Source organism: Rattus norvegicus, chromosome 8 (assembly GCF_036323735.1).
Source record: "Rattus norvegicus strain BN/NHsdMcwi chromosome 8, GRCr8, whole genome shotgun sequence".
NCBI lineage: Eukaryota > Metazoa > Chordata > Mammalia > Rodentia > Muridae > Rattus > Rattus norvegicus.
The window spans coordinates 96,708,528-96,736,256 of record NC_086026.1 but is presented as its reverse complement, the minus strand read 5'-3'; the positions used below and the strand labels follow the sequence as shown (position 1 = coordinate 96,736,256).

General features: G+C 43.4%; 1 protein-coding gene across 14 annotated transcripts in view; it reads left to right on the top strand.

Annotated features, from left to right (window-relative positions):
* Nucleotides 1–3,493: 3,493 nt before the first annotated feature.
* Snap91 (synaptosome associated protein 91) overlaps nt 3,494–27,729 on the top strand; it is a 114,725-nt gene continuing 90,489 nt past the window's right edge. For 11 of the 14 annotated variants that reach the window (XM_063266101.1, XM_063266093.1, XM_063266100.1 and 8 more), the window contains exons 1-2: nt 3,494–3,940; nt 4,622–4,781. In XM_063266101.1, the coding sequence (XP_063122171.1) occupies nt 4,652–4,781 (130 nt within the window). In that variant the 5' untranslated portion in view covers nt 3,494–3,940; nt 4,622–4,651. The remainder of the gene's footprint in view (nt 3,941–4,621; nt 4,782–27,729) is intronic. The other 3 variants (XM_063266102.1, XM_063266090.1, NM_031728.2) reach the window with 2 other exon arrangements.

Here is a 27,729-nt window from a genome sequence, read left to right as displayed (position 1 = left end):
CAACTAAAAAGTAGCATTAAGAACTCCCAGAAACTGACCAGATTCACTAGGCCCCATCTGCCAGAGTAAACAGTAAGAGCTGAGAGTCTCTTCTCTCAGAGGAAATAAAGTCAAGCTGCAAAGAAGTCTCTTAGACCAGACTTCCTGTCTCAAAGAAACAAACCAGTTGAGCTGCCTGGAAGAGGTTTAGACCAACTGAGGTACCTGGAAAGACCCTCTCCAACTTGTCGAGCTGTCTGTAGGCTGTTCAGTGTGCTCCAGGTATCTCAGGTTTCGAGAGCTGTCACCCATGTTGGAATGGGTCTTGGTGGGTGGGAGTTCTATTTGAGTCATTTCTGCCCCTGTAAGTAGTGCCTCACCCATATTCCCATAAGTCTTAGCCACATGATGTAAAGAGACGTCCTGGCCAAGGCAACTGTTTTATTGGGGGCGCTGGCTTACAGTTTCAGAGGTTTAGTTCATTATCATCATGGCAGGAAGCCTGACAGTTGCAGGCAGATTCTGGAGCCGTAGCTGAGAACTACATCCTGTCTTAGACATAGAAGCCAGTGAGAAAAGAGACAGAGAAAGACACTGGGCCTGGAGTGAGCTTTAAAGCCAACCCCAATGATACACACTTCCTCCAACAAGACCACATCTAATAATTTTAGATTAGTGCCATTCCCCGATGATTATATGAGTATATGAGCCTATGAGGGTCATTTGTATGCAAGCTACCACAGTAACCCCAATAAAACCCATAGGTTCACTAAGCTGGACTTTGGTGGTATCCATACTTTGGGGTACTGTAGGTTTCATATCTGGGGTGAATAGGTAAGTGTGTTTTGTCTCTTCCAGGGAAAGTTTTGCCACATAAGATTATTTTTTTCTTAAGATTGATGCTTAATAGTTATTCTTTTATTCCTCTTTTCTGTTACCTGGTTTTTTTTTTCTTATTTTAGAAAGGGTCTTGCTACATAGGTCTGGCTGGCCTGCTGTTTACAATGTAGCCAAGACTGGCTTCAAATTTGTTCAAGTCCTCCTGTTTCAATCACTGAGTTTACAGGCATATGCTACCATATATGTTACAGTTCTGAAGGGAAAGGCTTATCTAGTGGAACTGTTGCAGCTCTGAGTGGGGAGATATCCTGGCAGTTGGGAGCCAAGGAATAGCTCATAGTTACACTGGACAACAGACCTCACACAAGAAATTTATGGGAAAAGGCACAAGAGGATGGCTGCTTCCTCTAGGGCTAGAAGCAGGAGGGAACTGAGCTTTATGTAGGGTTTGTGTAGGGTTATGTAGGGTTTATGTAGGGTTTCTTGGGGGCAGTTTTCAGGGTGGGGATTGGTGGGATTTCAAGTCCTGAGCTTGAAGCGAGAGCCCAGGAATTGGAGGGTTTAGATGGAAACCTGGAAGTGAGCTCAGACATTTTACCCTACACCCTGTGGAAATTTTACCCCACACTGTATCTGGCTTCATTACTAATATAAGCATTTTAATACTATACATTTTCTTATAGTCAGTGCTTTTTCTACGGACGATATATTTTGATATGTAACATTTATTTTTATTGCCATTTTGTTGAAAGTAATTTTAAATGTTTCTGTGTGGAAAAATTAGATCTATGGGTTCTCTGTGAGTGCTACTTAATATACTGATATTTAAAAAAAAGATTTCTATCTGCTAATGAGTTTGACTCTACTGTAGAGAGAAAAAACATAATTTGTATGACTGTAATTCTTCTGAATATATTAAACCTAGCTTGATAATGAAGAATATTGTCTCTTCTGGAGAATATTTTACAATGCATTCCACTGTTGCTGGATAAAGTGTTTTATATTATATGACAGAGTAAGTTAGGGCTATGTTGAATGATATGTAGCCTCAATAGTTTGCCGTCTATTTACCCTATCAATTATAAATGAGACGATACTGAACTCAACTGTAATTGTGGAGTTACCATTGCTCCTTTTATCAGTACTAATTTTGTACCATCCTGTTTGGAGCTCTGTTCCTAGATGGCTAAACATATGGAACTGTGGATGGGTTTTGTTGTTATGCAATGTGCCTCTTTCTTTCCATTAACATCCCTACTATAAAGTCTACCTTAGCTAATGCCCACATGGCTACTCCAGCTCTTTATCAGATATGCTGAGTTCTCATTTCCACATGATAAAACTCGCCAGTTCAATGCATTCAAATTCATACTATTTGTAACAATGTAAACAACTAGGTCATGATGTAAAACTTTTCTATCATTTTAAATAGTTTCTCTTTTGAAATCCATCCCCTGTCCCTAACCTTGGCATCTGGTGTATTTTCTGTCTTGCAATTATGTCTTTCTTACTCTGTTACATAAAGGGATCGAAATAGTAAATGATGTTCTGGTGACTTGACCTCCTTCCTGAAGCATAGTATATGCTTTGAGATTTATCCATGCTGTTCATTTCTGCCCTGGTATTGCTAACTAGTATTCTGTTGTATGGATGTACCAAGTTTTCTCTAGCTATTTATTGATAGACTGGTTTCCTCTGGTTTGGGGCCGTTATATAAAGCTGCTACCAATTTTGAATGAAAGTTTGAAGAGAACAATGAGATTTTTTTTTTATTTCTGTTGGGTAAATATTGTGCAGGATTATGGGGTCATATAGCAATACTAGTATATGTAACTTCTCGGTGGTGGTTTGGGCTTTCTTTAGTGAGCACCGTTCTAATTGCTGCTGGGATCAGCCCCAGCTGTCAGGAAGTCATGATTGGGTATTGAACACCTGACCAAGAGAAAAAGCACTACAAGGCAGAACCTTCATGTGTATAAGTAGGTATATATGACCTTGGGGGCTGAACAGAGGTCACCTGGGTAAAGCCAGGAAATATGTCAGGGGGAATACCTAAGGGAACTTCTGATCTTAACCCTGGGAATTTAAAAGAATAGTTAAGACAATGACCTTTGCAAATGTCAACTCATGAAATTATTAACCGACTCCAATCCCATGCAAATAACACTCGACATTCAAATAATATAAGACGTTCCAACATATTTAAATGGCAGAAATTACATTTTAAGGGTGCAAATGATTACAAGTCGAGTGTAATCTGGCATTCAGCTAATTGCCCTACTACTTGTCTCCACTGCATACCTCGGTATCTTTTTAAAGACTAAAGCGGCTAGAATTACCTGCCCACTCGGCTCTCTGTTGTAACTGAGACAAGTTGGGCAGCCTCGAGGAGCTGAGGGCGCACAGGTAACGGTCGCTCAGAATCTGACATTTCAAATCGCCCTGCCCATCTAGGCCCATGACAGGCCAGCTGGTCACAGACGTGCTTCTAAGGAGAAGGGGCTGGGTTCTGTTGGCAGCGCAGGCCGCCGCCCTTGCCTTGGCCTTCACAGCCCTCCCTCTACCCAGACCCACGCCCGCGGCGATCCCGGCGCAGCCTGCAGCTGCCGGGCAGGTGTGCGCGGCGCGCGCGCACCGGGTCCGCTCGGGGACGCAGCGTGTGCGCGCCGGGACTCAGGGCGCGCGCAAGAAGGCGAGCTGTAGAGCGGCGGCGCCCCTCCGGTCCCACCCCCTCCTCCGCCGTCGCCCGCGGGGATGCTCGCGTGCAGCCCTCCTCGCGTTTAAAGCCACGGCTCCGAGGGGGGTGCGGCGAGCAGGAGCGACGGGGAGGGGGCCGCTGGCGTTCTGCAGAGGGCTGGCCCGGGTTCGTCGGCTGCCGTCACCTGACTCGTCGCAGGCGCTCCAGCTGAGGTGGGGGCGGGGATGGGGACGCAGCGCCGAGCGCTAGAGAGACGCGGCGGCGCTGGCGGAGGCGGCGGCGGGCGGGGACCGCGGGGACCGCGGAGCTGAGACAGGGGCCGGGCCGGAGCTGTAGGCATCGCGGCCCGGGGACTCCAGGGCGGCGCGCGCCTTCACCCAGCTACCCCGCGCGGCGTCCGGGCTGCGGTGCTCCTGGGGCGGGGTGAGTACGCTGGGCCGTATGGGTCCCCTCCCCTGCTCCGGGGCCCGGGGATTCGAGGGATAATCCCAGGGCGCGGAGAAGGGCAGAGGCGGCCGGGTGACAGCTCCGTGGCACGCTAGCGGCCGGGTGGGGCCTGAGCTGTCCGCCCTCTCAAATCCTAGCCGAGAAGGGTGAGGTACACCGCGGCTCTGGGCGGCCCTGCTATGGGGATGGAGGGCGAGGGAGGACGAGTCGCTGCTGCCACCGCAGCCCCAGGACAGAAAGGAGGTGGCCGCGGCCCTGCGGGCAGCCGTGGGAGACACGCTGCAGCTCTGGACAGCGAAAGGTGTGCGCTTCTGGGCGCGGCGTCCGGAGTAACCCTGACGCGCACCGGGTCTCGCACCACCGGGTAGGGTTGCGCGGACAGTGCTGCTTGACAGGGGACGAAGCTGGGATGTGGTGACCGCTTCTGGGTGTGGGGAAGTGGGACCGTGGCACGATGCAAGGACTATCCTGCGGCCGGCTGACAGCCCTGGACCGCGATAGACCAACTGGGCTTGGCGCGTCGCTGGTCCCTAGAGGCGGTGCCAGGGCGGGGTCGGCGGAGGAGAGAGCTGCGGAGCGGAGGGAGCAGGCAAGGCCGGGCGCTCCAACTAAGGCGGTGCGGGTGAAAGCGGGACCATCTCCTCTTATTTCCTGCAGAAGAGGAGGCGGTAGACGCGACCGGTGAAGATGTCGGGCCAAACGCTCACGGATCGGATCGCTGCCGCTCAGTACAGCGTGACTGGCTCTGCTGTAGCAAGAGCCGTCTGCAAAGCCACCACTCATGAGGTGATGGGCCCCAAGAAGAAGCACCTGGACTGTAAGCATCCATTTATATAAGCGGGACATGCGCATGGCATAGGGGCCTCAGAGGCCAGCGGCATGGCCTTGGCATTCTGTAATACTACTGCTGCCTGAAGCCTTGGGAACTGGCTCCCCATCGGTTCGATGCTGAGCGCCTGTCTCTGGCCTTGGACGTGTCCCCTTGGGTAGGCCCTGAAACCTTGTCTATCGAGCCATTTTTTCCTTCTGATGACCTCCAAGTGCTTAGACGAGGAAACACACACACACACACACACACACACACACACACACACGGTTGCATAAAAGTATACAATTGGGCTACATCCTTTTAATCGTGTTTTTCTACACCGTCTGTTAGATTAAGGGAAATGAGGGGTTGCAGGGTCACAATGGGGAGACAGACTGCTTGATGGATGGATGGATGGCCACGCTTGTCACTAATTTCTTAAGAGCATTTTGGGTAATTGTAAAATCCTGCTTTTTTTCCTCTGCTGCTACTCAGGATTTGTGTGAGTGTGGGGGAGTGTGTGTGTGTCATATGTCACTACACTGAGCTGAACTGAAATAAATCCAAGCTATTGAATGAGCAGATCCCTCTTCACAGATAATGGCGATTTCATTCTGAACGTCTTGGCACACTTCCTTTGTCCTGTTCTCAGAAAATGCTGGGTAGGGTCACAAAATGGATGTCCTCTCCTTATTAAAGGTGGTACAGTTTTAGATGAAGATGTTTAATACATGATATTTTCACGTGGTCATTGGATGGAGAAAGCTTTATTCAGATTTGGGGGTCTATATATTTCTGAAGTTTTTCAAGCAGTTAGAGTAAATCTTTTGCTGCTGGAGGGGGAAGTGATGCTTGGAAAGACTTTAACCTGCTTTAGGCAGTGAGTATCCTCTCTGGCTACCCCAAATAGTATTGACCGTCTCTGTTTGACCTGCTTAGAATCCTCTGCCCTTTGATGGTGCTTGTCGTTAAATGGCATCGTTGGCTCGGAAACCTATTTGCTCATGCTCACATTTCCACCTCATGCTCTTGACCTCGTTTTGTTTGTTTATTGTTTTTTGTTTTATTCTTATTCTTATTTTATTTTATTTTCTTCAGCCCTTCTTTCTCTTGTGTGACTGGGGAAAATGGCATCCTCACCCTTACGGTCAGCTCCAGCACTAACCTTTGCCATGAGTAGAGCTTGAGGAAGCTTGCAACTGGGCATTGACAGAGTTTGCCTCATAGCATTGAAGACTTTTCTGTCTAGAAGTTTAGCTGAGGGGAAGACATTAATTCTTCTTCCCTAAGGGAATGTTTAAGAAAATTTATTGATTACCGTATCGTGTGTTACACGTTGAGTACCAGGTAAGAGAGGCTACCAGGGCCAAGACACCTAACAGGAGTAGAAATTATAAATTCATGACCAGCTCATTTTGCTGCAGCATGCTGAATCATTTAGCCATCTTTCCATCAGTTTCCCCAGCTCTGGAAGGCTGACTCACAATTCGGGGGTTATGTCAACCTAGAAAAAGCTCATGACAAAAGTTGTTTAGGTTATAGATTTGCTTTTTGTGATAGATCAGTGTATTGATGCACGTCAGAGAGCATTCTTGGGTTTGATCACTTCAGGTCAACATCATTCAGATAAAGACTGGGTTCCCCAAATCTGATTAGTTATCTCTATCCTCATAGGTCTGGAAATATCTCTTTAAAGTGTTTGAAAATAGGTTATTTCCAATACCCCAGCATATGTTAATGAGTAGAGTACTTCAGAAGATAAGGATCATGGTAGAAAATTACACGTTAACAGAAATAAGGTGAAATCGGAACTGATTTTGAATTATTTGAATAATTAAATGTTATACTTCCTTGTGCTGGCTACTGAGCTTTTCAGCTGGGGTGACAAGCCGTGATTGCCTTTAACCATGGCATTTAACTGCCATCTCTAGCTAGAAACATGCTCTACTGTGAAAGCAGGAAGAACACGTAGACTAACCCTTCTTGTCTGCAAAACACCTGCCTTGCTTGAATGGACTTCACAACTCATACACTCATTTTAGTCTCTCCCCATGAAAAATTCTTAATTCTGTCACTTTAAAAACTAAACAAGATCCAAGTTCTGAGGAGTATGTTTAGTGGCTATTCTTTTTATTCTTTTATCTTTCCATTCAAACATGAATGGAACTGAGACTTTGGGTGGAATTTGGAAAGACAGGTATCACACTGCTGCTATGTCTGACTCTATCTAATAGGACTGGAAAATTGACTGTTTAAATTGTGTTATACTCAGAATTTTTTGTCAAGTTTCTTTCTCTCAGTAGTTAAGAGATGGAAGTTGGGCTGGAGAGGTGGTTCAGAGGTTAAGAGCACTGATTGCTCTTCCAGAGGTCCTGAGTTCAATTCCCAGCAACCACATGGTAGCTCATAACCATCTGTAATGAGATCAGCATACATACCCATAAGCAGAATACTGTATACATAATAAATAAAAAAATCTTTAAAAAGAGGTGGAGGTAAAGTAACATATCATTTGTAAAAGTGCATCAATCTTGTTATTAAGACATGTGAAGAGAGGGAGGGGAAAAGACATGTGAATACATTACCAAAGTTTGTCTGGAGATACTGAACTGTCCAAATAGTAGTCGTTTTAGTTTTGAAAGCATTCGGTGTTAATTAGGAGGAAGGGAAGAAAACAATTTGGTAGTTTGAAGCAAAAGTGCATTTTGAGTTTAATTTGATTTGCACATTTTTAATTTGGATTTTCAGTTGGGAAATAATGAATAGAGCTTAGGATTATGTGATTGTCTAAAATATTGGTTCTATGACCCTCAGAATCATCATGTAGATTCAATATTAGAATACTAGATTAAAAACTAATATCAAAATGGATATTAGTTTTGGATTAAAATATCAAAAATTATTATTGATAATTATGGTTATTACATAGTGTTGCTTAATAGCATATAATTTGTGTGTTTGAAGGGATGAGTCATTCACTTTTGGGGGCAGCTCTCACATGAGAAAAATGTGCTGGTAGGTAAAGTTAATATTCTCAGGTTTTTTGTTTGTTTGTTTATTCACATATGGCATTAATTCTTGTGTCTGCTGGGCAAGCATTTTACCACTAAGTTACAGTCCTAGCCCAGCTTTCTTTTTTTCCATAACTATATTTCTTGAAGGGAGAAATAGATTCACAAAACTATCCATATAGTTAGTAGCTATGTATTAAATGTTAAAAATATGGTAAATTTTAGTAATCTAAATAAAGATTATATTTTATTGTATATTTTAGATTTTCTAAAACATTTCATTCTATACCCTACCATCCAATAATAATGTTGCCCCATCTGCATATTTAGATTCAAGACTTAATCAATACTAGTTTTCTGGGCTGGCGTGTGCAACCTTAGATCCTTTTAAGTTCTTATATATATTTGGTAGCCTATAAAATGTCCAGGACTTAACAGACATTTATCAGTTTGCTTACCACTGTTTTACATGACACCGAGTTTTCCTCCTCTTTTGTCCACCCCACCCCCATTTTGTAATTAGCCTAAAAGTTAACCCAAGTTAAATAATCAAGTAAAAAAAAAAAAAACAGTGGGCACCAAGTATTTAGCCAAGTACTATGCCTAGGTTTAACAAAACTACAAAGTTGGTACAAAGTAGCATCTGCAGGGGAATTCTGAATGCATGTGTCCCTGGCGTGAGAATCCTTCCAGTGGTTAGTGCTGATGGATGATTGATATATGTGCCATTCAAAGTAACTGAACTAAAATAATCACAATTCAAACCAAATATATACCAATAACACCAAGCCAAAGCTAATGGAAAATCCATTTGCCTACAGCAAATCTCGTTTTTTCATTAGTATTCTTGAAGATTTTTGATAATCAGTTCAGCCTACATAAAAAGCAAGTGATTCAAGTCTCAGATCTGTTTGAAAGATACTAGATTTTTATTGATCCTTATCTTTTCCCCTCAAACCCCCAAAATAGTGATTTTATGTATGTTCATATGTATTTGCATGCTTAATATATGTCAAATATGTTTTGATTTATAGAAGTGCAATTAGAGTCAGGTGCAGTGGCGCATGTCTGTATTTCTAGCAGTTAGGAGGTCAGAGAAGGAGGAACAGTCCAAGGTCATTTCAGACCACATAGCAAGGCCAGACCGGTCACATCACATCCCTTCTCAAAAGACTAAAAGAAGAGAAGAAAAAGAAATGTAACCTGTACTATTACAATGTAACTGTACTATTACAATGGATACTATATCTACCAAATGTATTGTTTTACATACTGAAAGACATGAAGATAATTGAATAAGATTAGGTAGGATCAGTGTGAAAGATATTGAGTACATTGTCTAACTTTCAGTGTGAGTACACTGACTTACTAGGGTAGTTACCTTCGACTAGTTGTTTTGACTTAACTATTTGCTATTGTCTGGGCACACTCTAGTATTTCCTATATCTGGGCGTATTCTGTTTTCTAGATTTCATCAGAAGACTTAGTCCAGTTTTGAGGATGTTTTAAAACAGAGTACATCGGGGTTGGGGATTTAGCTCAGTGGTAGAGTGCTTGCCTAGCAAGCGCAAGGCCCTGGGTTCGGTCCCCAGCTCCAAAAACTAGAAAACAAAACAAAACAAAACAAAAAAAAAAAAACAGAATACATCACTTTTTGAATGCTTGAGAAGAGATGAGGAAAAATACATATCTGAACAGTCCTTTAATCTGACTACCATTTGTATCACAAGTCCTAAAGGAGGCCACTGCTGTTCTTGCAATTCCAGGAGGGGAGAAGAGATGAAGTGAGGTTGAGTGACTGCTGGAGGAGAAGAAAAAAACCTTAGCTATAGTTCAAAGAGACATATAGACTCTGGGTCTGGTTAGTTTCAGTGTGTAATACTTTTGATTCAAAAGCTTTAAAATAAGGCTAGTTGTAAAACATTTAAAAGCCTTAAGTAATGGGAAGGAGTGAACTTTTTAGAAGTGGAGTGAATCAGGCTGAGTGTAACAGTAGGGTTTTTCTTTTCTTTCTAATTAATTTTAAAACTCTTATTGTTGGTTCTGGAGGCTGGACCCAGAGTCTCATACATGCTAAGGATATGTTGAACCATAGAGCTGTATTCCCAGTCTTTAAAACACTGATTCATGCGTGCTTTTCTAGTGATTCAGACATGGAAGAATATAGAAAACTAAGGAGATATATTGATATTTAATTAAGATATATTGATATCCTAATTGCAGTATTAACATGCCACTCTTCATAATAAAATCTGGAATTTTAGTACATTGCTACCTCAGTTTTAACATTCACTTAATGACTGATAAATTCTTCTCTGTGATTTTGTCTTTATATCTAGCTTTCCACGAAGCCCCTTTAAAATCTCACTTCCTCCTTCCAAGTAGACCCCAGTTAGGCTAGGATGTTCTTCAGGGCTTATCTCGGTTTCCGTAACTTAGCAAGGAAGGCCAGCAGTGACACAGGACCCTATTCCTTGAAGGCCACCATCCGGGTCACTGCAGAGTTGTGTATTGGTGACTCAGCTCCTGAGCCAGCACATTTGGACAGATTTCGAATATAATCACAGCTTGTTTAAGTCATTTGGAAAGCCACACTTTTTGCCATTAAAATATTTACTCTTGTCTCTTTTCTCCTGTAAGTTCCTTTTTCTTTGCCTAAACACTCTTTACTCTTGTTTTCTCTGAGGAATGTAAGCAATGTGGGCAGTCACTCGGGAACTGTGCCACCCTGGTGTCCACTACACCCTGACCTGTAAGGAGTGAACTCTGAAAGTGCACCCCGAAGCTCAGTCTTTGTTTAGGTCCTTCCTTCCTAGCTTTCCATTTGTCCTAAGTATGCAAAAGACACCGCCTCCTTACCTAATAAGGTTTCTTTGTTATACATGGCTAACATGGATGCGTGTTGTAAAAGGTTGTGCAAGGAACTATTCCAGCAACCCTGGGGAGACAGGCGAATTCTTCACCTGGTCTGTGTGGTTGTGCCTTTCGATCTGATCACTTGATGATCCACCTTTGGTAAGCGCTTTTATTTGAAATCATGACTGTCCATGGGAGCTATTTTCCCATTCACAGTTTGGAAGATGGGGAGTTGGGGACGGAAGTGAAGCTCAGTGGTACAGCACACCCCCGGCTGTACCGTCTGTGACTGGCACGCCTCAGTTGCTGGGTTTGCTCACCAGCAGTGTAAAAGGAAAAAAAAGGTGTGAGTGACTTGAGGGGTTTTAGAAAAGCAATGAGGAATAAGAGACAAGTTTAACTATAATAGTATTCTTTTTACCTTCGAAAAGAGAACTATAAATGTCAGCGTGTTTATTTGGTTTACAATGGCCTAGTGGGAGAAATTAGAAGTTACTTTCAGGCTTGAGGCTTTGAGTACTTATTTAGCATAATATCATTATTTATTTATTTAATAAATATTTACCAAATGCCAGGAATTGTTCCAGGAGGCAGGGATATACCATAGAGAATAAGATATAGCCCTTGGCATCCAGAGAGCTGGCAGCTTAGTAGGGGAGACAGAAAATGAAAGAACTAATTACTAGTGATTCAAAAAGCATTAAGGTTCTGTGGGAAAAGAAAGACCACAGTGGAGGTATATCACAAAAATGGTGTTTAAGGCCAGACTTGAAGGATCAAAGGAATTCACGTGGGTGATGTGTAGACAAGGGCTGCCTGCTCTCACCTGAGAGCAGCTCACATGGAGAAGGCAGGCCTTAGGAACTTAAAGAAGCTGACAGCTGCTAGAAGGCTGATAGTATAAGAGGTCAGAGTGTGTAAGCCACAACCTCTGAACTGATACACCCCCTCCTGGAGGGCCTCAGCGGTGGAGAGAATCTTAGCCATCTCCAGACTCCCAGTTTTTAGAGTTAAGGAAGTTGAGTCCCCGGGGGGCAAAACTCACACTCTCTGTGCATTGGTGCTGGTAATTCCTGCTGACTGTCTTGGGCAATTGCCCCAGCTTGCCACTGCCTTGTTATCGTCATTCAGATGGTTAGTTTGAAGCTGGAGAACCTCAGAGGTAACTCATGCTATCCTGGTTAGTGTCAGAGGATGCAGCCCGCAGGTGTTCTAGCTTCTAGCTAGGTAACTCAATAGACTGTGGCCTAAAATAGTTATGCTGTGTTCTGTTTCTCTTATCCTATCAAGGCTGTACCGTGTGCATGAGTTTATGACCTCTTCCATAAAAATGCTGACATGCAATGTTTTTTTCTTCAACCCTTGTATGATCCCCAGTGGGCCTGTGGAAGGGTATACAGCAGCCTTCTTTGAGGCTTCAGTAGTGAGTAGGCTGAGCCAACTGTTTAACCCTTACGTCACCACACTGCTCTGAGTATGTTCTTCCTAGTAACAGTAATCGCCATTTCCCAAATAAGGCTTCTAATTTTTATCTGTCTTTTTCATAGGATTTTGTGATTTCCTAGTATATAGTATATCTGTGTATTTCTGTGTCATGGCATTTTGCCATGCCAAGGAGATCTCTGTCTCTGTTTCTCTCTACCCCGCACACATATCTCATTTAACTATGACTTGATTTGTAAGTCGTACTCATAATTTTACCTGATGTTGGGAATTGAGAGAAGTGTCTCTTCACTTCAGCTCGGTCTTGACTGCTCAGACGGAAAGAGTCTTGAGCTGAGTGCTCAATGAGTGGAAGTATGTTGTGAATCAGTTGAAACCCTTTGACCTAGTAATTTAGCTTCTATGGGGTTTTATCTTACAAAAAATTAGAGTAAGGGAAGTGTTCATGGATGTTTGTGGCTGTATGTATTCCTTAGGACTTTATTGAAATGAATGATCTCTTCTAAGAGATACTGGAAAACCCCAGAGAAATGTTAAAAGTTAAAGTATATTTGTCATGTAAATTAAAGCATGAAGGTGTGATTCAGTTTTCAATGTGTGCATTGCCACATGGTATGTATTTCTGGAACACCAACATGTTGCTTGTGGATGGAAGGACTTGTGTTTTCTACTTTGTACCTCTGTCAGTGCTGACTGTTTTGCTTCTGTTCTAGGAATATAGTTTGGTCAAAAGGAGGGCCATTTTGTCCCTCATAACCAGCCTGAGGAAAAGGATGGGTGGAGCAGGCCCCTTTGATGCTTTTCCAGGACTCTCCTCCCTCCTCCTGTTTCTGTTCCTTTTCCACTTAGAATCAGGGGATCAATCTTCCTTCTTGCACACCAACTTTCTCCATGATTGTGGAAGTGGAGCTTGCTGTCATTACAACCTCTTTGAGAGAAACTAGCTTTTCTCCTGGGGTTGGAGTTTGACAAAAATCATAGAGAACAATTGATCTCCTATTTCCGTTGCTCCCTGCCCATGGCGTGACACCATGTGTGTAGTGTTCTTTCTGTTGCTGTGATAAATACCACGAGCCAAAGCAACTTGGAAATGAAAGGGTTTGTTTCCTCCTACTGCTTACAGTCCATCATGGAGAAAAGTCAGGGCACAAGCTCAAGGCTGGAACCAGGACGCAAAAGCCATGGAGGTATTGCCGCTTCCTGGCTTCTCATGACCCGCTCAACTTGCCTTTTTATACAACCCAAGACTACCTGTCTAAGTGTGGCACCACCCACAGTAGCTGGGTCCTCCCATACCAGTCACTAATCAAGACTTGCCTACCGGCCAGTCTTAAAGAGTTTTTTTTTTCTATTGAGGGTCCCTCTTTTTGAATCAGGTTGACAAGAGTCTAACCAACACAGCTCAACCAGAGCTACCTCCTTGAGATCAGTCCCAAGACCTAGGGGCCAGATGCTAATTTTCCTTCTTGCTCCTGTTGCAGTCTGCTTTGGAGGGCACTTTTCAACCTCTTTCCTAGGGTGTTCGTGTCCTCCAGTAAAGCCTTGCTAGTGAGGAAAACGGAAAAGGAAAGAGTCTGAGATGGGACTAGACCTAGATACTGTTCCTATGTGTTTCATTGGCAAGAACTCAGCTAGAGTTCTTTCTGTGGATTGTGAACACAGGACGTTGACCCTACCGCATCCATAGAGAGGACGTGGAAATACTTACGCCTGTGGGAATCTCCAGAGTTCTCAATGGCCCCAGCATGATAGCTCTCCAGATGTACAGTGACCTGGCTGATAAGAGTACTTTGCAGAAAGTGGATGACTTGTGGCTGGACGCTGGTTCCCTGTCCCGGCACACATCTCTGAAAGATGCTAGTGCCCCTCACTGTATAACTTGGTTTGGCTTCAAACTTCTGTCTATACAGTGACTTGGATTTCTCAGTCATGGTTGATATGCAAACTGAAGCCAATGTGGCACCCTTTTAGCAACATCCCTAGTCTAGGCGACCTACCAAGACAAGCCATTTACAGAATTTGCATAGATGCCTAGCATTTGCAGTCAGCATGGACAGTTCAGAGCCCAGAATTGGTCTGCTAGGGGCCTTGTGATTTTTAAACTAGTAATGAGCTAGACTATCAACAAGTATATCAGTGATAGAAAAAATATTTTTAGTTTTGCTTTAAAACTTAACCTTTCTCTGTGGGGAAATCAAGCCCAAGTATATATATTTTTTAACTTAAATGTGAATAGTGCAAGATGTTTATGTTTTCTTCGAACTGCTTCTTGGACACCTACATAGATATAATTTCCTTCTAAATTCAAGGTTCATCTTAATTCACCTTTTGATGTGAATACATTGGCACTCTTTCTTTCTCCAGAAAACTTAAGTAAGAAAAAAAAGAGGCTTCCTAGAGGTGAGGTGAGGCTAATGCGAGGCAGGGTGGGTGTAGCCAATAGAAGCATAGCCGAGGTCTTCCTTAGAAAGCCCCTGTGAGATTAGTGTTCTTATCCCAAGCTTACAGAGGGGCCAGGGTCCGAGGAACTTACAGAGCTCCTCTGAGGCTGGGGAAGGGAAGAACTCAGGATTTCTTCTCGAGTCCTGTTGCCAGACTCATGTTTCTTTTTCCGCCTTTGTGTGACATCTCTTGCGTACCTGTCCGGTGTGTCGTAAGAAGTAATAATACGAAACAAAACCAGATAAGATACCATGTGATTGTTTTAAGGGGCAAAAATGGTGCCATCTCAAGACAGTTCAGTAGCTACTCCATTACAGGGAGAAACTCCTACGACGCCTGTCCTTGAGTAACTGGAGGGAACATGTAAAGGGTGTGGAATCGGATAACTGCCCCGAGCCCATTCACTCCTCATCTGTAGGTCATTTGTAGGTTTGTAGGAAGGCAACTGTTCCAGCGGGCTCTTATCTCGCAACGTTTGGTGTGAAGCAGGGTCTGGCGTCAGATAACCCAGGCTAACTCTACATCTGTTGCCTTCTGGTTCTGATCTTGGTCAGATAAATTGGATTTTTGCTGGCCTTGGTCTCCCTTTTTTTCTAGGGTTCATGGGGTTGCAGTAACAGTGAAAGGAGTCTGTTTGCTAAAACCAGTGACAACAAACCAACCCACATTCTCCTTAGAGGAAAAGGCTGCCATGAAGCAGTGGCAGTGACTTTGTTAAGGAAAGTGCTGGCTTCTGCTCGAGCCTTTCCATGGCATCTTCTAGAGAAATGGTAGGGTTTTTGGTCGATGGTGTGAAGGGAGTATGAGGTAGTGAATCCTCCACTGTAGTTTCATAAGGTTTGGGTCCAGAGACATAAGCTAGCACTAATTGTTAGGATATAAGTGTAACACGCTCCATTTAAATCATCTCCTAAAATCAAATACAAAAGCCTGGAGTGTACATTATGGCTTGCTTTATTAGTGCCGATTACTAAGGTGCGGGTGTGGTTTTAGAGTTGCCTTTTTTTAGATATTATTTCAAATGTCTCCAGTGGGTTTTTAACGAAAGACTGACTGGTTACTTAAGAAATACAGTGGCAATTGACCACTGAAGGGTTTAAGACCCATGGAAAAGAATAAGATGAAGCCATCGAGTAGCCTTATCATCAGGACTGATTGTACAGAGTTCTTATTTTACACAGCTGCCCAGTTATAAAGACAAAAATGAAATGGAGGGACATCAAATGCACTTTTTTTCAGTTGAGCGCTCATACACTGCTTTTGAGAAGCACATGACCAACATTTGAAAAAAAAATGAGCTAACCTAATAGTGAGAAATAGTTTCTAAAGTAATCAACAGTTACACTGAGTCCATATTTACGCTGGGTGTATTAATATGGAAATATACCTGAATAACCTTGACAGAGGCAATCAAAACTAAATAGAACCTGTACAGCAGCATGAAAGAGAAATAGTGGGCACTGATGCTCACCTGCGTGGGAGGCATTCCGGAAAACTCTTGGTGGGATCATTTAAAAATTAACATTTAAGAACTTAATTGTTACAGTCAGCCAGTAAGTGTGGCGATGGTTAAAAATTAATAACATGCTACACTAATTGACAGAAGGCATTATAACTTTTGGGAGGTCATGGTTATAAGCGTATCTTAATTGTGTAAAAAAATTATTTTTAAAATATTTTTGTGATTTTTTTAAAAGAGTTTTATTTTTAATTATGTGTACTTTTGTGCCTCTGTGTGGGTGTGTGCACTTTGTGCAGGTGCCCGTGCAGGCCAGAAGGGGTGATTGGGTCTCCAACTGAGTTATAGATGATTGTGAACTTCACAACATGCTGCTGGGAATCCAAACTCAGTCTTCTGTCAAAGCAGTAAGTGGTCCTCCTAAGCCCTGAGCCGCCTTCCAGCACCCATTTGGGTGTTTTGTAAGTAGTTACTTAAAATTGTTACACTTAGCTAGCCTCTGTTTAAATGTGTAAAATGTGGCAAGCATCTTCTTTGACTTGACCATTAGTTTTTAGTTAAACATATAATCTTAATTTGTAGTAAATTGTTAGAGCTGAAAATACATGAACAAATTGAACATTAGCAATCTTTCCATCTTGGTCTGACTCATTGTATTTACACACATACAATATTTTGTTTGTCTTTAAATGCCATAATATTATAGCATACTAAGTTTTATGTTGCTATGAAGGTTCAAAGAAATATTAGTACATTTCTCATAGTAATTAATACTTATTCCTACTTATCTGGGAGCCAAACTAGCCCTGAGAGCCTTGCTTTTCTTTTCTACACATAGTGGAAGAGGTAAGGATGAAAGGCACGGGCTAGACATAAAGAAATCGCCCACTGGAAAGAGTAAGTCTGGACTGGAGAGATGGCTCAGCGGTCAAGAGCACTGGCTGCTCTTCCAGAGGTCCTGAGTTCAAATCCCAGCAACCACCTGGTGGCTCACAACCGTCTGTAATGGGATCTGATGCCCTCTTCTGGTGTGTCTGAAGACAGCTACAGTGTACTCATATATATAAAATAAATCTTTAAAAAAAAAAAAGAAAGAGTAAGCCTCACCCTCTGCCCTTCCTGTTTTGAAATGTGCTCCTATGACAATGCTTGGGGATTTAGTGTGGGCAGCCGTCTCTTTCCTGAGAGGTATTGTGCGTTTGCGACCAACTAAACAGAACCCCTGTTTGGTGGATCCATTGCCTGAGTAGAACCAGGCGCTTCATTATTAATGTGCAACTGAGCCACACTGAGTTCTCTTAGACCTACAAACAAGCGCTTCCAAACTAACGCTGAGTCTCAAACACCTCAGGTCTCCTCACTTGAGCTAGACAGCCTAAGAGTCCAAGGCTCTAAGACTTGTACCAAGGGAGAGCTGCTTCGGAAAAGCACCCCTATGAACCCCAGCAACTTCATCCCTCAGGGGAGTCTGGTTCATCACACTGGTAATCAGGAAGTCCCTGGGAGAATAGGTCAGATGCTCAAACGTATTGCTTTCATGGCCATAATCAGTAAGGAAACCCTCAATTTATATATTTCCCCTTTATCCTCCTGTCTCAGGGAATTCACTTGAGAGCATTTTATAATGAAAATAATTACAAAGATGATTTTAACTGATAGTTCAGATGCAGGGTAGCATAGGAAGAAATCAGGAAGATCAGTTGAAATTGTTTAAAATATAAAATGAGGAATTGAAGGGAAGAAAATATGAAGTCAGTAGGGGAAAAAAACCTAGATAAAGCTTTCTACCATTCCCCTAAAGGTAGTATACTCAGTGTGAAATTAGAGCAAGACAGTAAGGAAAGGGCCTGAGGCACTCGGGAAGAAGGGAATGGGAGGCCTGGAGATGAGGATGTGGAAGATGTCGCATGGACTGATGGGGGAATAGTAGTGTGATCAGCACGTCCCTTGTTGATTTTGGTTTTCTTGGTTTTTGTTTATTTGATTTGTTTCTTCTTGTTATTGCTTTGTTTTGTTTTTCTTTTTCTTTTGAGATTGGATCTCACTGTATAGCCTTGAGTCCTGGAACTTGCTTGCTACATAGATTAGGCTGGCCTTGAACCCTTCCCCTGCCTCTCCCTTCCCGGGGGTTGGAATTACAGAAGTATGCTGCCACACCCAACCACCATTAGTGTTTGTAGAGTGATGTCGAGGATTGCTCAGTATTTGAACTTTCACTGTCTGGTGTCATTCTCTTCTCCCTTCTCTGCTATCTGTCCAGAGGTCTTCAGAGCATAGGGAAACCTATCCCGCCTGGAGAGTGTTCCCTGAGTTATCAAAAATACTCATCTCTAAGTTATTTTGAATGGTCCATTTTTTTTTCCGGAGCTGAGGACTGAACCCAGGGCCTTGCACTTGCTAGGCAAGCGTTCTACCACTGAGCTAAATCCCCAACCCCTGCATGGTCCATTTTTAAGGCTTGCTTTATGATGAGCAGTTTTTTTTTTTTTTTTTTGGTTCTTTTTTTCGGAGCTGGGGACCGAACCCAGGGCCTTGCGCTTCCTAGGCAAGCGCTCTACCACTGAGCTAAATCCCCAACCCCTATGATGAGCAGTTTTGTTGCCATACTAAATACATGAAAATGTCTAAGGCATTTGTTGGGACATGGAGAGATATACTTACAGTCTCTTGATGTAGAACTCAGTACTCCAATAGAAGGAGTACTGCCCTTCACGTGGGTGGTTCTTGTCTCTTCTTTTAGGATGGGTGAGGAGTGGGGTAAGCTTCACTGTTGGTTCTCAGTGGGGAAGGATCACCCTGAACTGCCTCTGGTCAACATCCTCAACAAGGCAGTCATCAGAGGAGGTTCTGGGCCAACACTTGAGGATATGTTGCCGGAAAACAAGCCCCAGTAGTGTCCATTGAGAGAAAAATAGAACGGGTTTATTGACCACTCAGTTTCAGTTTATTCACCCTGGGTTTATTGACGAATCAGTTATTCCTCACAAAGCAGTGAAGTTGGGACTGGTGGATTCTCAGGCGAGAATGGATAGTTTTGTCTGATGACAGTCAACACAAGCTTCCCAGTGGAATGCTTGATTGGGTATTAAGAGGTGAATACAAGTTTGGAGGACAAGGAAGCATGCCTCTGGCATGGTTAATCTATGGTGAAAAGAATGGGAAGCAATTGACGCTGTGATAAAGTTGTCACAGAGGCCAATCCCGTTATTTTATAAAGCAGCAAGAAGCCAGAGGCTTAATCTGAAGCTTTCCATTGTAAAATGTATAGAATAGGAGCAGTTCTGAAGACATCGCACTTTATAGGAGAGGAGGCCAAGCACTGATGGGTCCCAGCAAGGCCACTACCTACTGACAGAGTGGAGAAGCTGGGTTTGGAAGGACATTGTTCTGATTCTGTACCTGGTTGGCCACAGAGAAAGTAAAAAGGACAGGCCAGTTCCTTAACGCTTTCAAGATCAACTCTCAACGTGGTCAGAATTATTGGCGAAACATTTGTCAACATTTCACAATGAAAACATAGAAACCACAGAACTCTTCATCTTTCCTGCCTCAAACCATGAACATTCCATCCCCCACTACCATCCCCAGCTCAGTCAGGAGCAATGTTAGTCCATCCTCTTGCACAGGAGTAAATGCTGAAGTCTTTGAGGACTCTTTGCTCTGTCTCCCATTTTATGTTTTTTTTTCTTGGATATTTTTAATTTACATTTCAAATGTTATTCCCTTTCCTGGTTTCTTCTCCAGAAATCCGCTATCTCCCCCTGCTTCTATTAGTGGTACTCCTCCCCCACCCACCCACTCCCCACCCTGACATTCCCCTACACTGGGGCATTGAGACTTGACAAGACCAAGAGCCTCACTGATGCCCAACAAGGCCATCCTCTGCTACATATGCAGCTGGAACCATAGGTCCCTCCATGTGTACTTTTGGGATGGTGGTTTAGTGACTTGTTGGGTCTGCCTGTCATAGGCCTGGCCACCTCTGTCTCTTTAAGATTTTCTGGAACAGTTGCCAATTCTGCTTTTGCCCTGTCTCTGTGCCCACTGTGCTCACCCATGTGTTCTCAAAATGGCAGCTAAGTGCTTGCTTTCTTCCAGTCCTTCAGCCAAAACTGTAGGGGCCTTATCCTGGCCTTCAAGGATGCATAGGGTCTGGTGATTGCTTCTCCAGCTAGTCTGGTTTCCACACACACTGACCACTTATTGTCTCAGACAGTCAGACATGCCTCTAGCTTGACAGTTACTGTTTCTTTGACTTCCAACAAACATCCTTTCCCCAAAGATGGGAATGGGTAAGTAGTGCAGCCTGCTCCTGAGATGAGCTTATGATGAAGAGGGAGAAAGAGAAAAGGAAAAAGAAAAAGAAAAAAGCAAACACATAGAAAGAAAATGACCCTCTTAACCACAGAGATCATGCACGCAGAGTGACGACAGTGAGGTTTGGGAGTTACCGCCTCAGGCAAATTTCAGGCACCTTTGGAGCACATACATTCACGTAGGACCTTCTCACTATTCCCTGAAAGAGGCTTAAGGATTTGCTGCATACTTTTTCTTGAAACAATTTGCTCTTACGCAAGAGTAACTAAACTCACTTGGTGAGTGTCTTTTCATCTGAAATGAGTGCTATTTTACCACAATTTCCCTAATTCCCTCAATCTCCCACATTAACAACAGTCACCAAAACCCAGGACCAGCTCAACAACCCACAGAGTTCACGGCAAGGGTAAGGGGTACAGAATGCCTGGCTCACCGAGTTTAATCAGCTGTGTTAAGACTCGCATTGCGTCTGTCCTTTAAATCGATTTTTTAAAACGTCTCATACTGAGGAGTTACAGTTCCAAATGAAAATTTCCCCAAAAGGCCATACCATAATAGGAGTAACTCGTGAAGGGAAGGAAGATATTTAGTGTGGCCAAGGAGACACTCATGCCTGTCAACAACAACAGCCACATGTCCCTGTTAATCAACATACACTTTGCTTAGAATGAGTGTGTTTATTACTTACTGTTGGGTGAACTCTTGAGAAGTTGCTGTCCATTTCATTCTCACTGGTATCCCCATGGAAAATGACAGTAAAGAAAAGTTTGGTTGTATTCCACACATTAAGAGAGGGATTGGTGAACTTGATGTCTCTACAGAAATAGTCCATGACTCCAGAGGAGCACCACTGGCCTGAGAGATGGCTAAGCTGGTGTGTACTTTGCCTGAGATCACCTGACCCTCTTTAAACAGCATCAATTTAAAACAAACAAACAAACAACAGGTGACCAAATCCCTGAAAAAAAAATACATGGACCAACTTGGACCTTAAATTCAGATAATTTTTTCATTAATTAGTCATCAAAGATTGATCAGCCTCCATTTAAAGCAGAAAACTGTATGAGAACTTTAAACAAAATTCTCTTTTTTCTTTTTTTAAGAAGAATTGGGTTTATTTTATTTTTATGTGTATGGGTGTAATACCTCCATGTATATCTGTGCATCATTTCTGGGCCTGGGGCTCATGGAGGCCGGAAGAGGGCATTGGATTCCCTGGAACTGGAATTACAGGCAGTTGTGAACAGCCGTGTGGGTGCTGGGAATCAGACCCTGATCCCCTGGGAAAGGCTAGCCAGCACTTTTACCTGCTTAGCTGTCTCTTTTGCCCGAGAGGTTTCTTCCTTAACATTGAAAGAAAAACAACAACAGCAACAACAACAGCAACAACAAAAAGCCTGTCCCTTGGTGTTTAAACAAGACAAGAGCTATGGCTGCCCATCACAGGGCTAACACTCATACTTCAAGGGAAGTGATCATATGGACCAGAACAGATTTCATGCCAACAGCTGTGTGGATGTGCCCTCAGAACATGACCGCTGGCCATGGAAAACCCTTTCCACAAATACAGAGGCTCAACACTAGACCAAGGGTACAGGCCCCTTTCTACATGGGTTTAGGCACCTGAAGGCATTCTGGATTCACAATAAACACCCACAAATACCTACTCTTGGATTTTGTCAGTGAGTGAAATGTATAAGGAATGTCAGGCTTATTGTAGTCAGCAGAGGGAGGGTTGGCGTGCAGTAGTGTAGTGAGTAAATTCAGCAATCCATTGGCAGCAGAAAGAGCTAAAGAAAAGATGAGAAGGAAGCACAGACACTGGATTCCTTAGGAGTAAGCTGGACTGGTGACGATGGCAGGCATTTCCTTGGAGGTACTGATACATTGACACTTTGAGGGAAGATTAGCATAGTTAGTTACAAGAACTGGCTTGAGGACCTCCATCTTGTCACATGAAGAGAGGACTGAGGGGGCAGGGATCCATGTGGTGGGGCTTTCTCAGCAGCCAAGAGCAGGTGCCTGAGGTTTGGGAGTCTGTGGGGAAATAGGACCGTATGACTGGAGTCGAAGACAGGAAGACGTTCACAAATGTGGCATTGTCACGGATGAAAAGAAGGAACGGACCCCACAGTTTGGTTCTGCTCCTCGGGATGGAGAAGAGTTTACACAGTATACAGCAGTCCTAAATGTACTCAAATTAGGCGTGGTCCTCTTTGTGAGGGACTGTTGCTTTCTAGTAGCAGTGAAGCAGCAGATGCTTTCTGACAGGGAAATCAAATCCTCTCTCCTTGCACCATGGAGCACACAGTAGGTATTGTGCCCAGTACTCTCAACTCTATGCAGAATATCACTGTAGTAGAAAGGTGTCTGTACCCATGGTCTAATGTTGGGTCTCCGTACGTGTGGGTAGAATGGAAGGGGTTTTCCATGGCCAGCAGTCATGTTCTGAGGGCAGAGCCACATAGCTGTTGGCCTAAAATCTGTTCTGGTCCATATGATCACTTCCCTTGAAGTATGAGTGTTGGCCCTGTGACGGGCAGCCATAGCTCTTGTCTTGTTTAAACACCAAGGCTTTTCTTTTCTTCCTTCCTTCCTTCCTTCCTTCCTTCCTTCCTTCCTTCCTTTCTTTCTTTTTTTTTCCTGCACAGGGCTTAAAACAGCAAAGGAGTGTGGAACGTTAAAGAGAACTGAAGCCCTCTGCCAACGATGCGCAGCCACCCTTGTTGCCACACGTTGGTGGTTTTGTGAGAAGGAGGCACAGAGTTTCAAAATAATTGTTGTGATTTTCCCTCTCACTGGGTAGGGTAGTGGAGCTTGGCTTCCTCATGACTGTAATTAGTGCTAATGTGCGACTAAGCTGCCTCTGCACTTTAAGGAATAATAACTCAAGCTCCAAAAGGTGGAATAACTATCTTAGGTACCCAGGAGAAAAATGGGGCATTTGTTATGATCCTGTCAAAAGGTTATTTAGCCACATTCCCTCGTTCTCCGGAGATTTTGCTGATCAGGAAGAGCTCCCATCTTTAGTATGAGGCACACAGATCAAGAGCTGATGTAAAGACTATGGAGAAATGCTGCTACAGGCTACAGGCTTACCCAGCCTGCTTTCTTACCCAGATGCCCACAGGTCCTATCACCCACCCAAGTGGGATACCCAGTTGCACCAGTGGTGAGAAAACTGTTCATGTCTTAGTGTTAGAGAATTTAACAGAGTACCTTCAACGTTGTGTATAACTTACAGCGAGCACAGAGGAGGAGAATCATGTGTGGAGACAATGTAGCCCAGTGATGCACATCCTGCAGCATCCTGTTTGTGAGACAGTCTGCTAAATGTGGTAGGGGCATGCATGCCCTCGTGTAGGGTTACTATTCTCTGATGAGAGCACTGTGACAACAAACACCTTGGGAAGGAAAGGATTTATTTGGCTTACACTTCATATCATAATCCATCATGGAGGTAAGTCAGGACAGGAACTTGAACAAGTTAGGAGCTGATGCTGATGCTGGTCATGGAACGGTGCTGCTTACTGGCTTGCTTCCCTTGCTTGTTCTGTCTGTTTTCTTACAGAACTTAGGACCACCAGCCCAGGGGTATTGTATCGTGTGCTACAAGCTCTCACCCAGGTTTCCTTGAATCTGAGGATGAAACACACACACACACACACACACACACACACACACACACACACACACACACACATTCTCTCTCTCTCTCTCTCTCTCTCTCTCTCTCTCTCTCTCTCTCTCTCTCTCTCTCTCGTAAGCCTCCCTTAGCTAGTGTTCCCTTCTCTACTCCTTGCTCAACACCTCTGAATCTGCCTTAGCTTAGCTAATCTCCTGCCTGCTACCTCAAGCCCAATCAGGAATTGGCTGATGGCCACTCTACCCAAGATCTCAAATGGCTGTTGGCCCTATCTTCCTCCGAAGCATGGTGAATCTCCTTCCTCTTCCTGCATCTATCTCCTAGCTTGCCTGTGGGAATCTGGAAGTCCTGCCTCTTCCTCCCAGCCATTGGCCATGGGCATCTTTATTGATCAATCAATAATCAGTTGGAGAAAAAGACCTTTAATGTTCACACACAGATTCCCAATCAAAGCATCAGACCACCCTCTATAGGGTGACACCACCCACAATGAGCCAGGTCTCCTTGAACCAGTCACTAATTAAGAAAATACCCTACAGGCCTGCCTACATACAGCCCAGTCTTATAGAGGCATTTTCTCAATTAAGGAGTGACCAGCCTGTGTCAAGTTGACATAAAGTTAGCCAGCACAGGGCTCTTAACCTTGGCCTGTGGGTACAGGAATTAGATCACTAGTGTTCTTGGTGGAACATCAATACCATTTGTCCTGCCTAATATGTGAATCAAGGAAATAAAGATGAAAAGATCTAATCAGAGAAAAAGTTTTCAGTCAGAAAGTTTGAAACTTTTAAACGTTGCTTGCTCCTTCTGAGTTGTATTTTTGACTGGTCTGTATTATTGCTAATAAGGATAAAGTTTTAAGCACAGATAATATGAATTGGAACAGGGAGCTGTGGTGAGATTAGTCATAAATATGCTTAGACATTACTGTGAAAACCAACCTTGTGAGACTAAGCTTTCTCTTTGACGCAGATGAGCTGTGTGACCCAGAAGGTTTTATAAATATATTGAATTGAATCACTTTCAAATGCTTAAGAGCAATAAAGAAATGTCGATGAGATGTCTTTATCAAGAGCTGTTAATGACAGGGTACATTAACCATCGTCTGTGCTTAATGTGGGGACTGTGTGGGAAGCGTGGTTATACCTGATATAGTTTAACTTGTTGAGATTATATGTGTATACACACACACACACACACACACACACACACACACACACACACACACACACACACAATGTGGCCAGTTATGAACATTTGGGGTCTTTTAAATTCAGAAATCACTTCCCTTTAGAACAGCATTCTTTTCTCCTGCAGTGAACTTTCACAGAGGCGCGAGTTAGGTCAGAAACAGAAGCATCCTGAAGTGCTGGTCAATGACTATCACCTAATGCTTTTAGGGCAGGTTGCTACCTGTGAGATAGAAGGACTGCCTCAAAATCTGTGGCCCTAAATTACAGTGATCTACTGGAATACCTCTGACTTCTGGATGTCAAAAGAAAATATCTAGAGTCATCGATACGATCTTAAAAAATCTTGACACAAAACAACTTGGATAGAAAAGGGTTGGTCTATCTTACAGGTTACAGTCCATCAAGGAGGCAATTCTTAATCAAGAAAATGCTCTCCACATGCCATGGGCCAGTCTTACAGAGGCAGTTCTTTCCTTCCTGGGTGACTTTAATTTGTGTCAAGTTGACAAAATAGCCAGCACATCTAGTTATCTTAATCTACATTAATCATAATTGTACTCAAAGAATGTGGAAGTCTGAAGAAACTGATCATCGATTGCTGCAGTGCCTTGAGGTCACCGATTCAGCATTCTGTTGGGAAGCATCAGAAAGGCCCTCTCTAGTCTCCCAAGCTGTAATGAAAGTAGGAACTTGTGTTTCTAACTGTTGGATAGAAGAGAAGTTTGACTGGTAGGCGCTCTCACTGGTAAGGGAACATTAGGGGAAGGCTATCTTCCTGCTGATACTGTGTATGATCTCTGCGTTTCTGACCACTATTTATTCCCCCACATTACTCATCCACTAATAATCTTAACTTCCCAAAAGCATTTCCTCTTTTCCCTCCTTTCTTTCCAAACCTTGGGCTTGAACCTAAGGCCTTGTGTATTTTAGACAAGTTGTGTAATCTAAGCTGTTTCCCTGGCCCTTTTATAACTTTGAATTTTTGAAACAGTTGGGCTGGCCTTGAACTTGTGATCCTTTGGCCTCAGCTTCCTCTGTGGCTGAAGCTATAGGCTTATGCTACCATGACTGAGTAACCCACTTTAGAGTTTCTAAAGGACTAGAAAATCCTTCTCTAGATCTCCCTTCCATGTTTTTTTTTTCTTTTTCCTCAGGAAATAATGGAATTCATAGAAAAGATACATAGTTTTTGTCCACTTACCTAATCTGTTTCTCTCTTAACTGAAATCTTTCTGTAGGCAATAAAGATGTATTAAGAACTAAGGTTATGTTCCATGATATTCCAGAAAGGAAAAAGATTTGAGTCCTTTTTTGGATGTGCTTTTCTAGAAAGAAAAAAGAGGCTCTGTGGTATAGAATCAGTGGGGTCATGACAAACCCAGAGGTCCTGCAGGAGAGGCTTTGAGAGCTTTTGCCTAGGGGAGAAGCAGAAGTGGAGGGTGGTAGGTAATACCCTTGTGAAAAATGACAAGGTATTCAGGAGCCATCTTGATCTGAGAAGATGTAGAGAGAGTCCCAGAGGCTGTGGCTATAGTTGCTGTTTCTAACTACTGTTTAATTTTAGGAAGCATAAGTTTCACACATGTGGGTGGGAATCCTGACTGGAACTGAGAACCCTTGCTGGATGTCCGATGTATGCAACATTGTTTCTCCTTATGGCCCCAAGGGCTGTGTGAGGAAGGACTGAACAGAAAGCGCTAAGGAGTCGGCTCTTCTCTGAGAATGGTGTAGGAAGTGATGGTCTATGACTAGAACATGAGGGACACACAGGCTGCTCGGTGCTAGAATATGATAAACTTGTCATTATGACAAGTTATTCTCTGAAGTCCCTTAAGATACTGTTGGGGTGATAATTTATAGGTAGATGATGATGGTGGTGGTGGTGGTGGTGGTGGTGGTGGTGGTGGTGGTGGTGGTGGTGGTGGTGGTGGTTATAAAACTTATTTCTCTCACATTTTCATGGCATAAAAACCACCATGGTGCTATATAAATAGGACTTGCATTAATCTACTTGACAAACTTGTTGACTAGACACTCATAGGTGATCGTTATGTGGCAGTTGCAGGGGATCAGAAACCAAAGCTTCAGTATTTTCTAGAATCTCCCTAGCAACCACATTAGCGAAGCAGTCTTTCCAGCACTCTTGTCATCTAGAGACTGGCCCATGAGTCTAGAATGTCCTGAACACAGGTGTTCTGCTGGCATGGCCACCTGCTCCCTTTCTAGCACTGCCTACTTTTTTGGCTTGTCCTTAGAAATTATGGACCTACCAAGTGTTACCTCAAACCAGAATTCTTAAAAATCTAGAAGAGGGTAAGCTATCAGAGAAATATAATTTTGTGGCAGGTGGACCCATGTAACAGTCGTTTTCACCTCATGGATGATGACTAGGGATAAAGAAGCCTCATGGAGTGCTTAGTGACACAAATAGCTGTGTTCAAATCCTAAATAGCAGAAAATCAAACTAGCAATTTTGTTTTTAAAATAAAACTTTCTGGACCACTATGGATCGATGGTATTTGACACCCAGGCAGTTCCCCTCTCCAACCCCCAACTTCCTCTCTGAGGTAACCCTGGTGTGTAGCCCTGG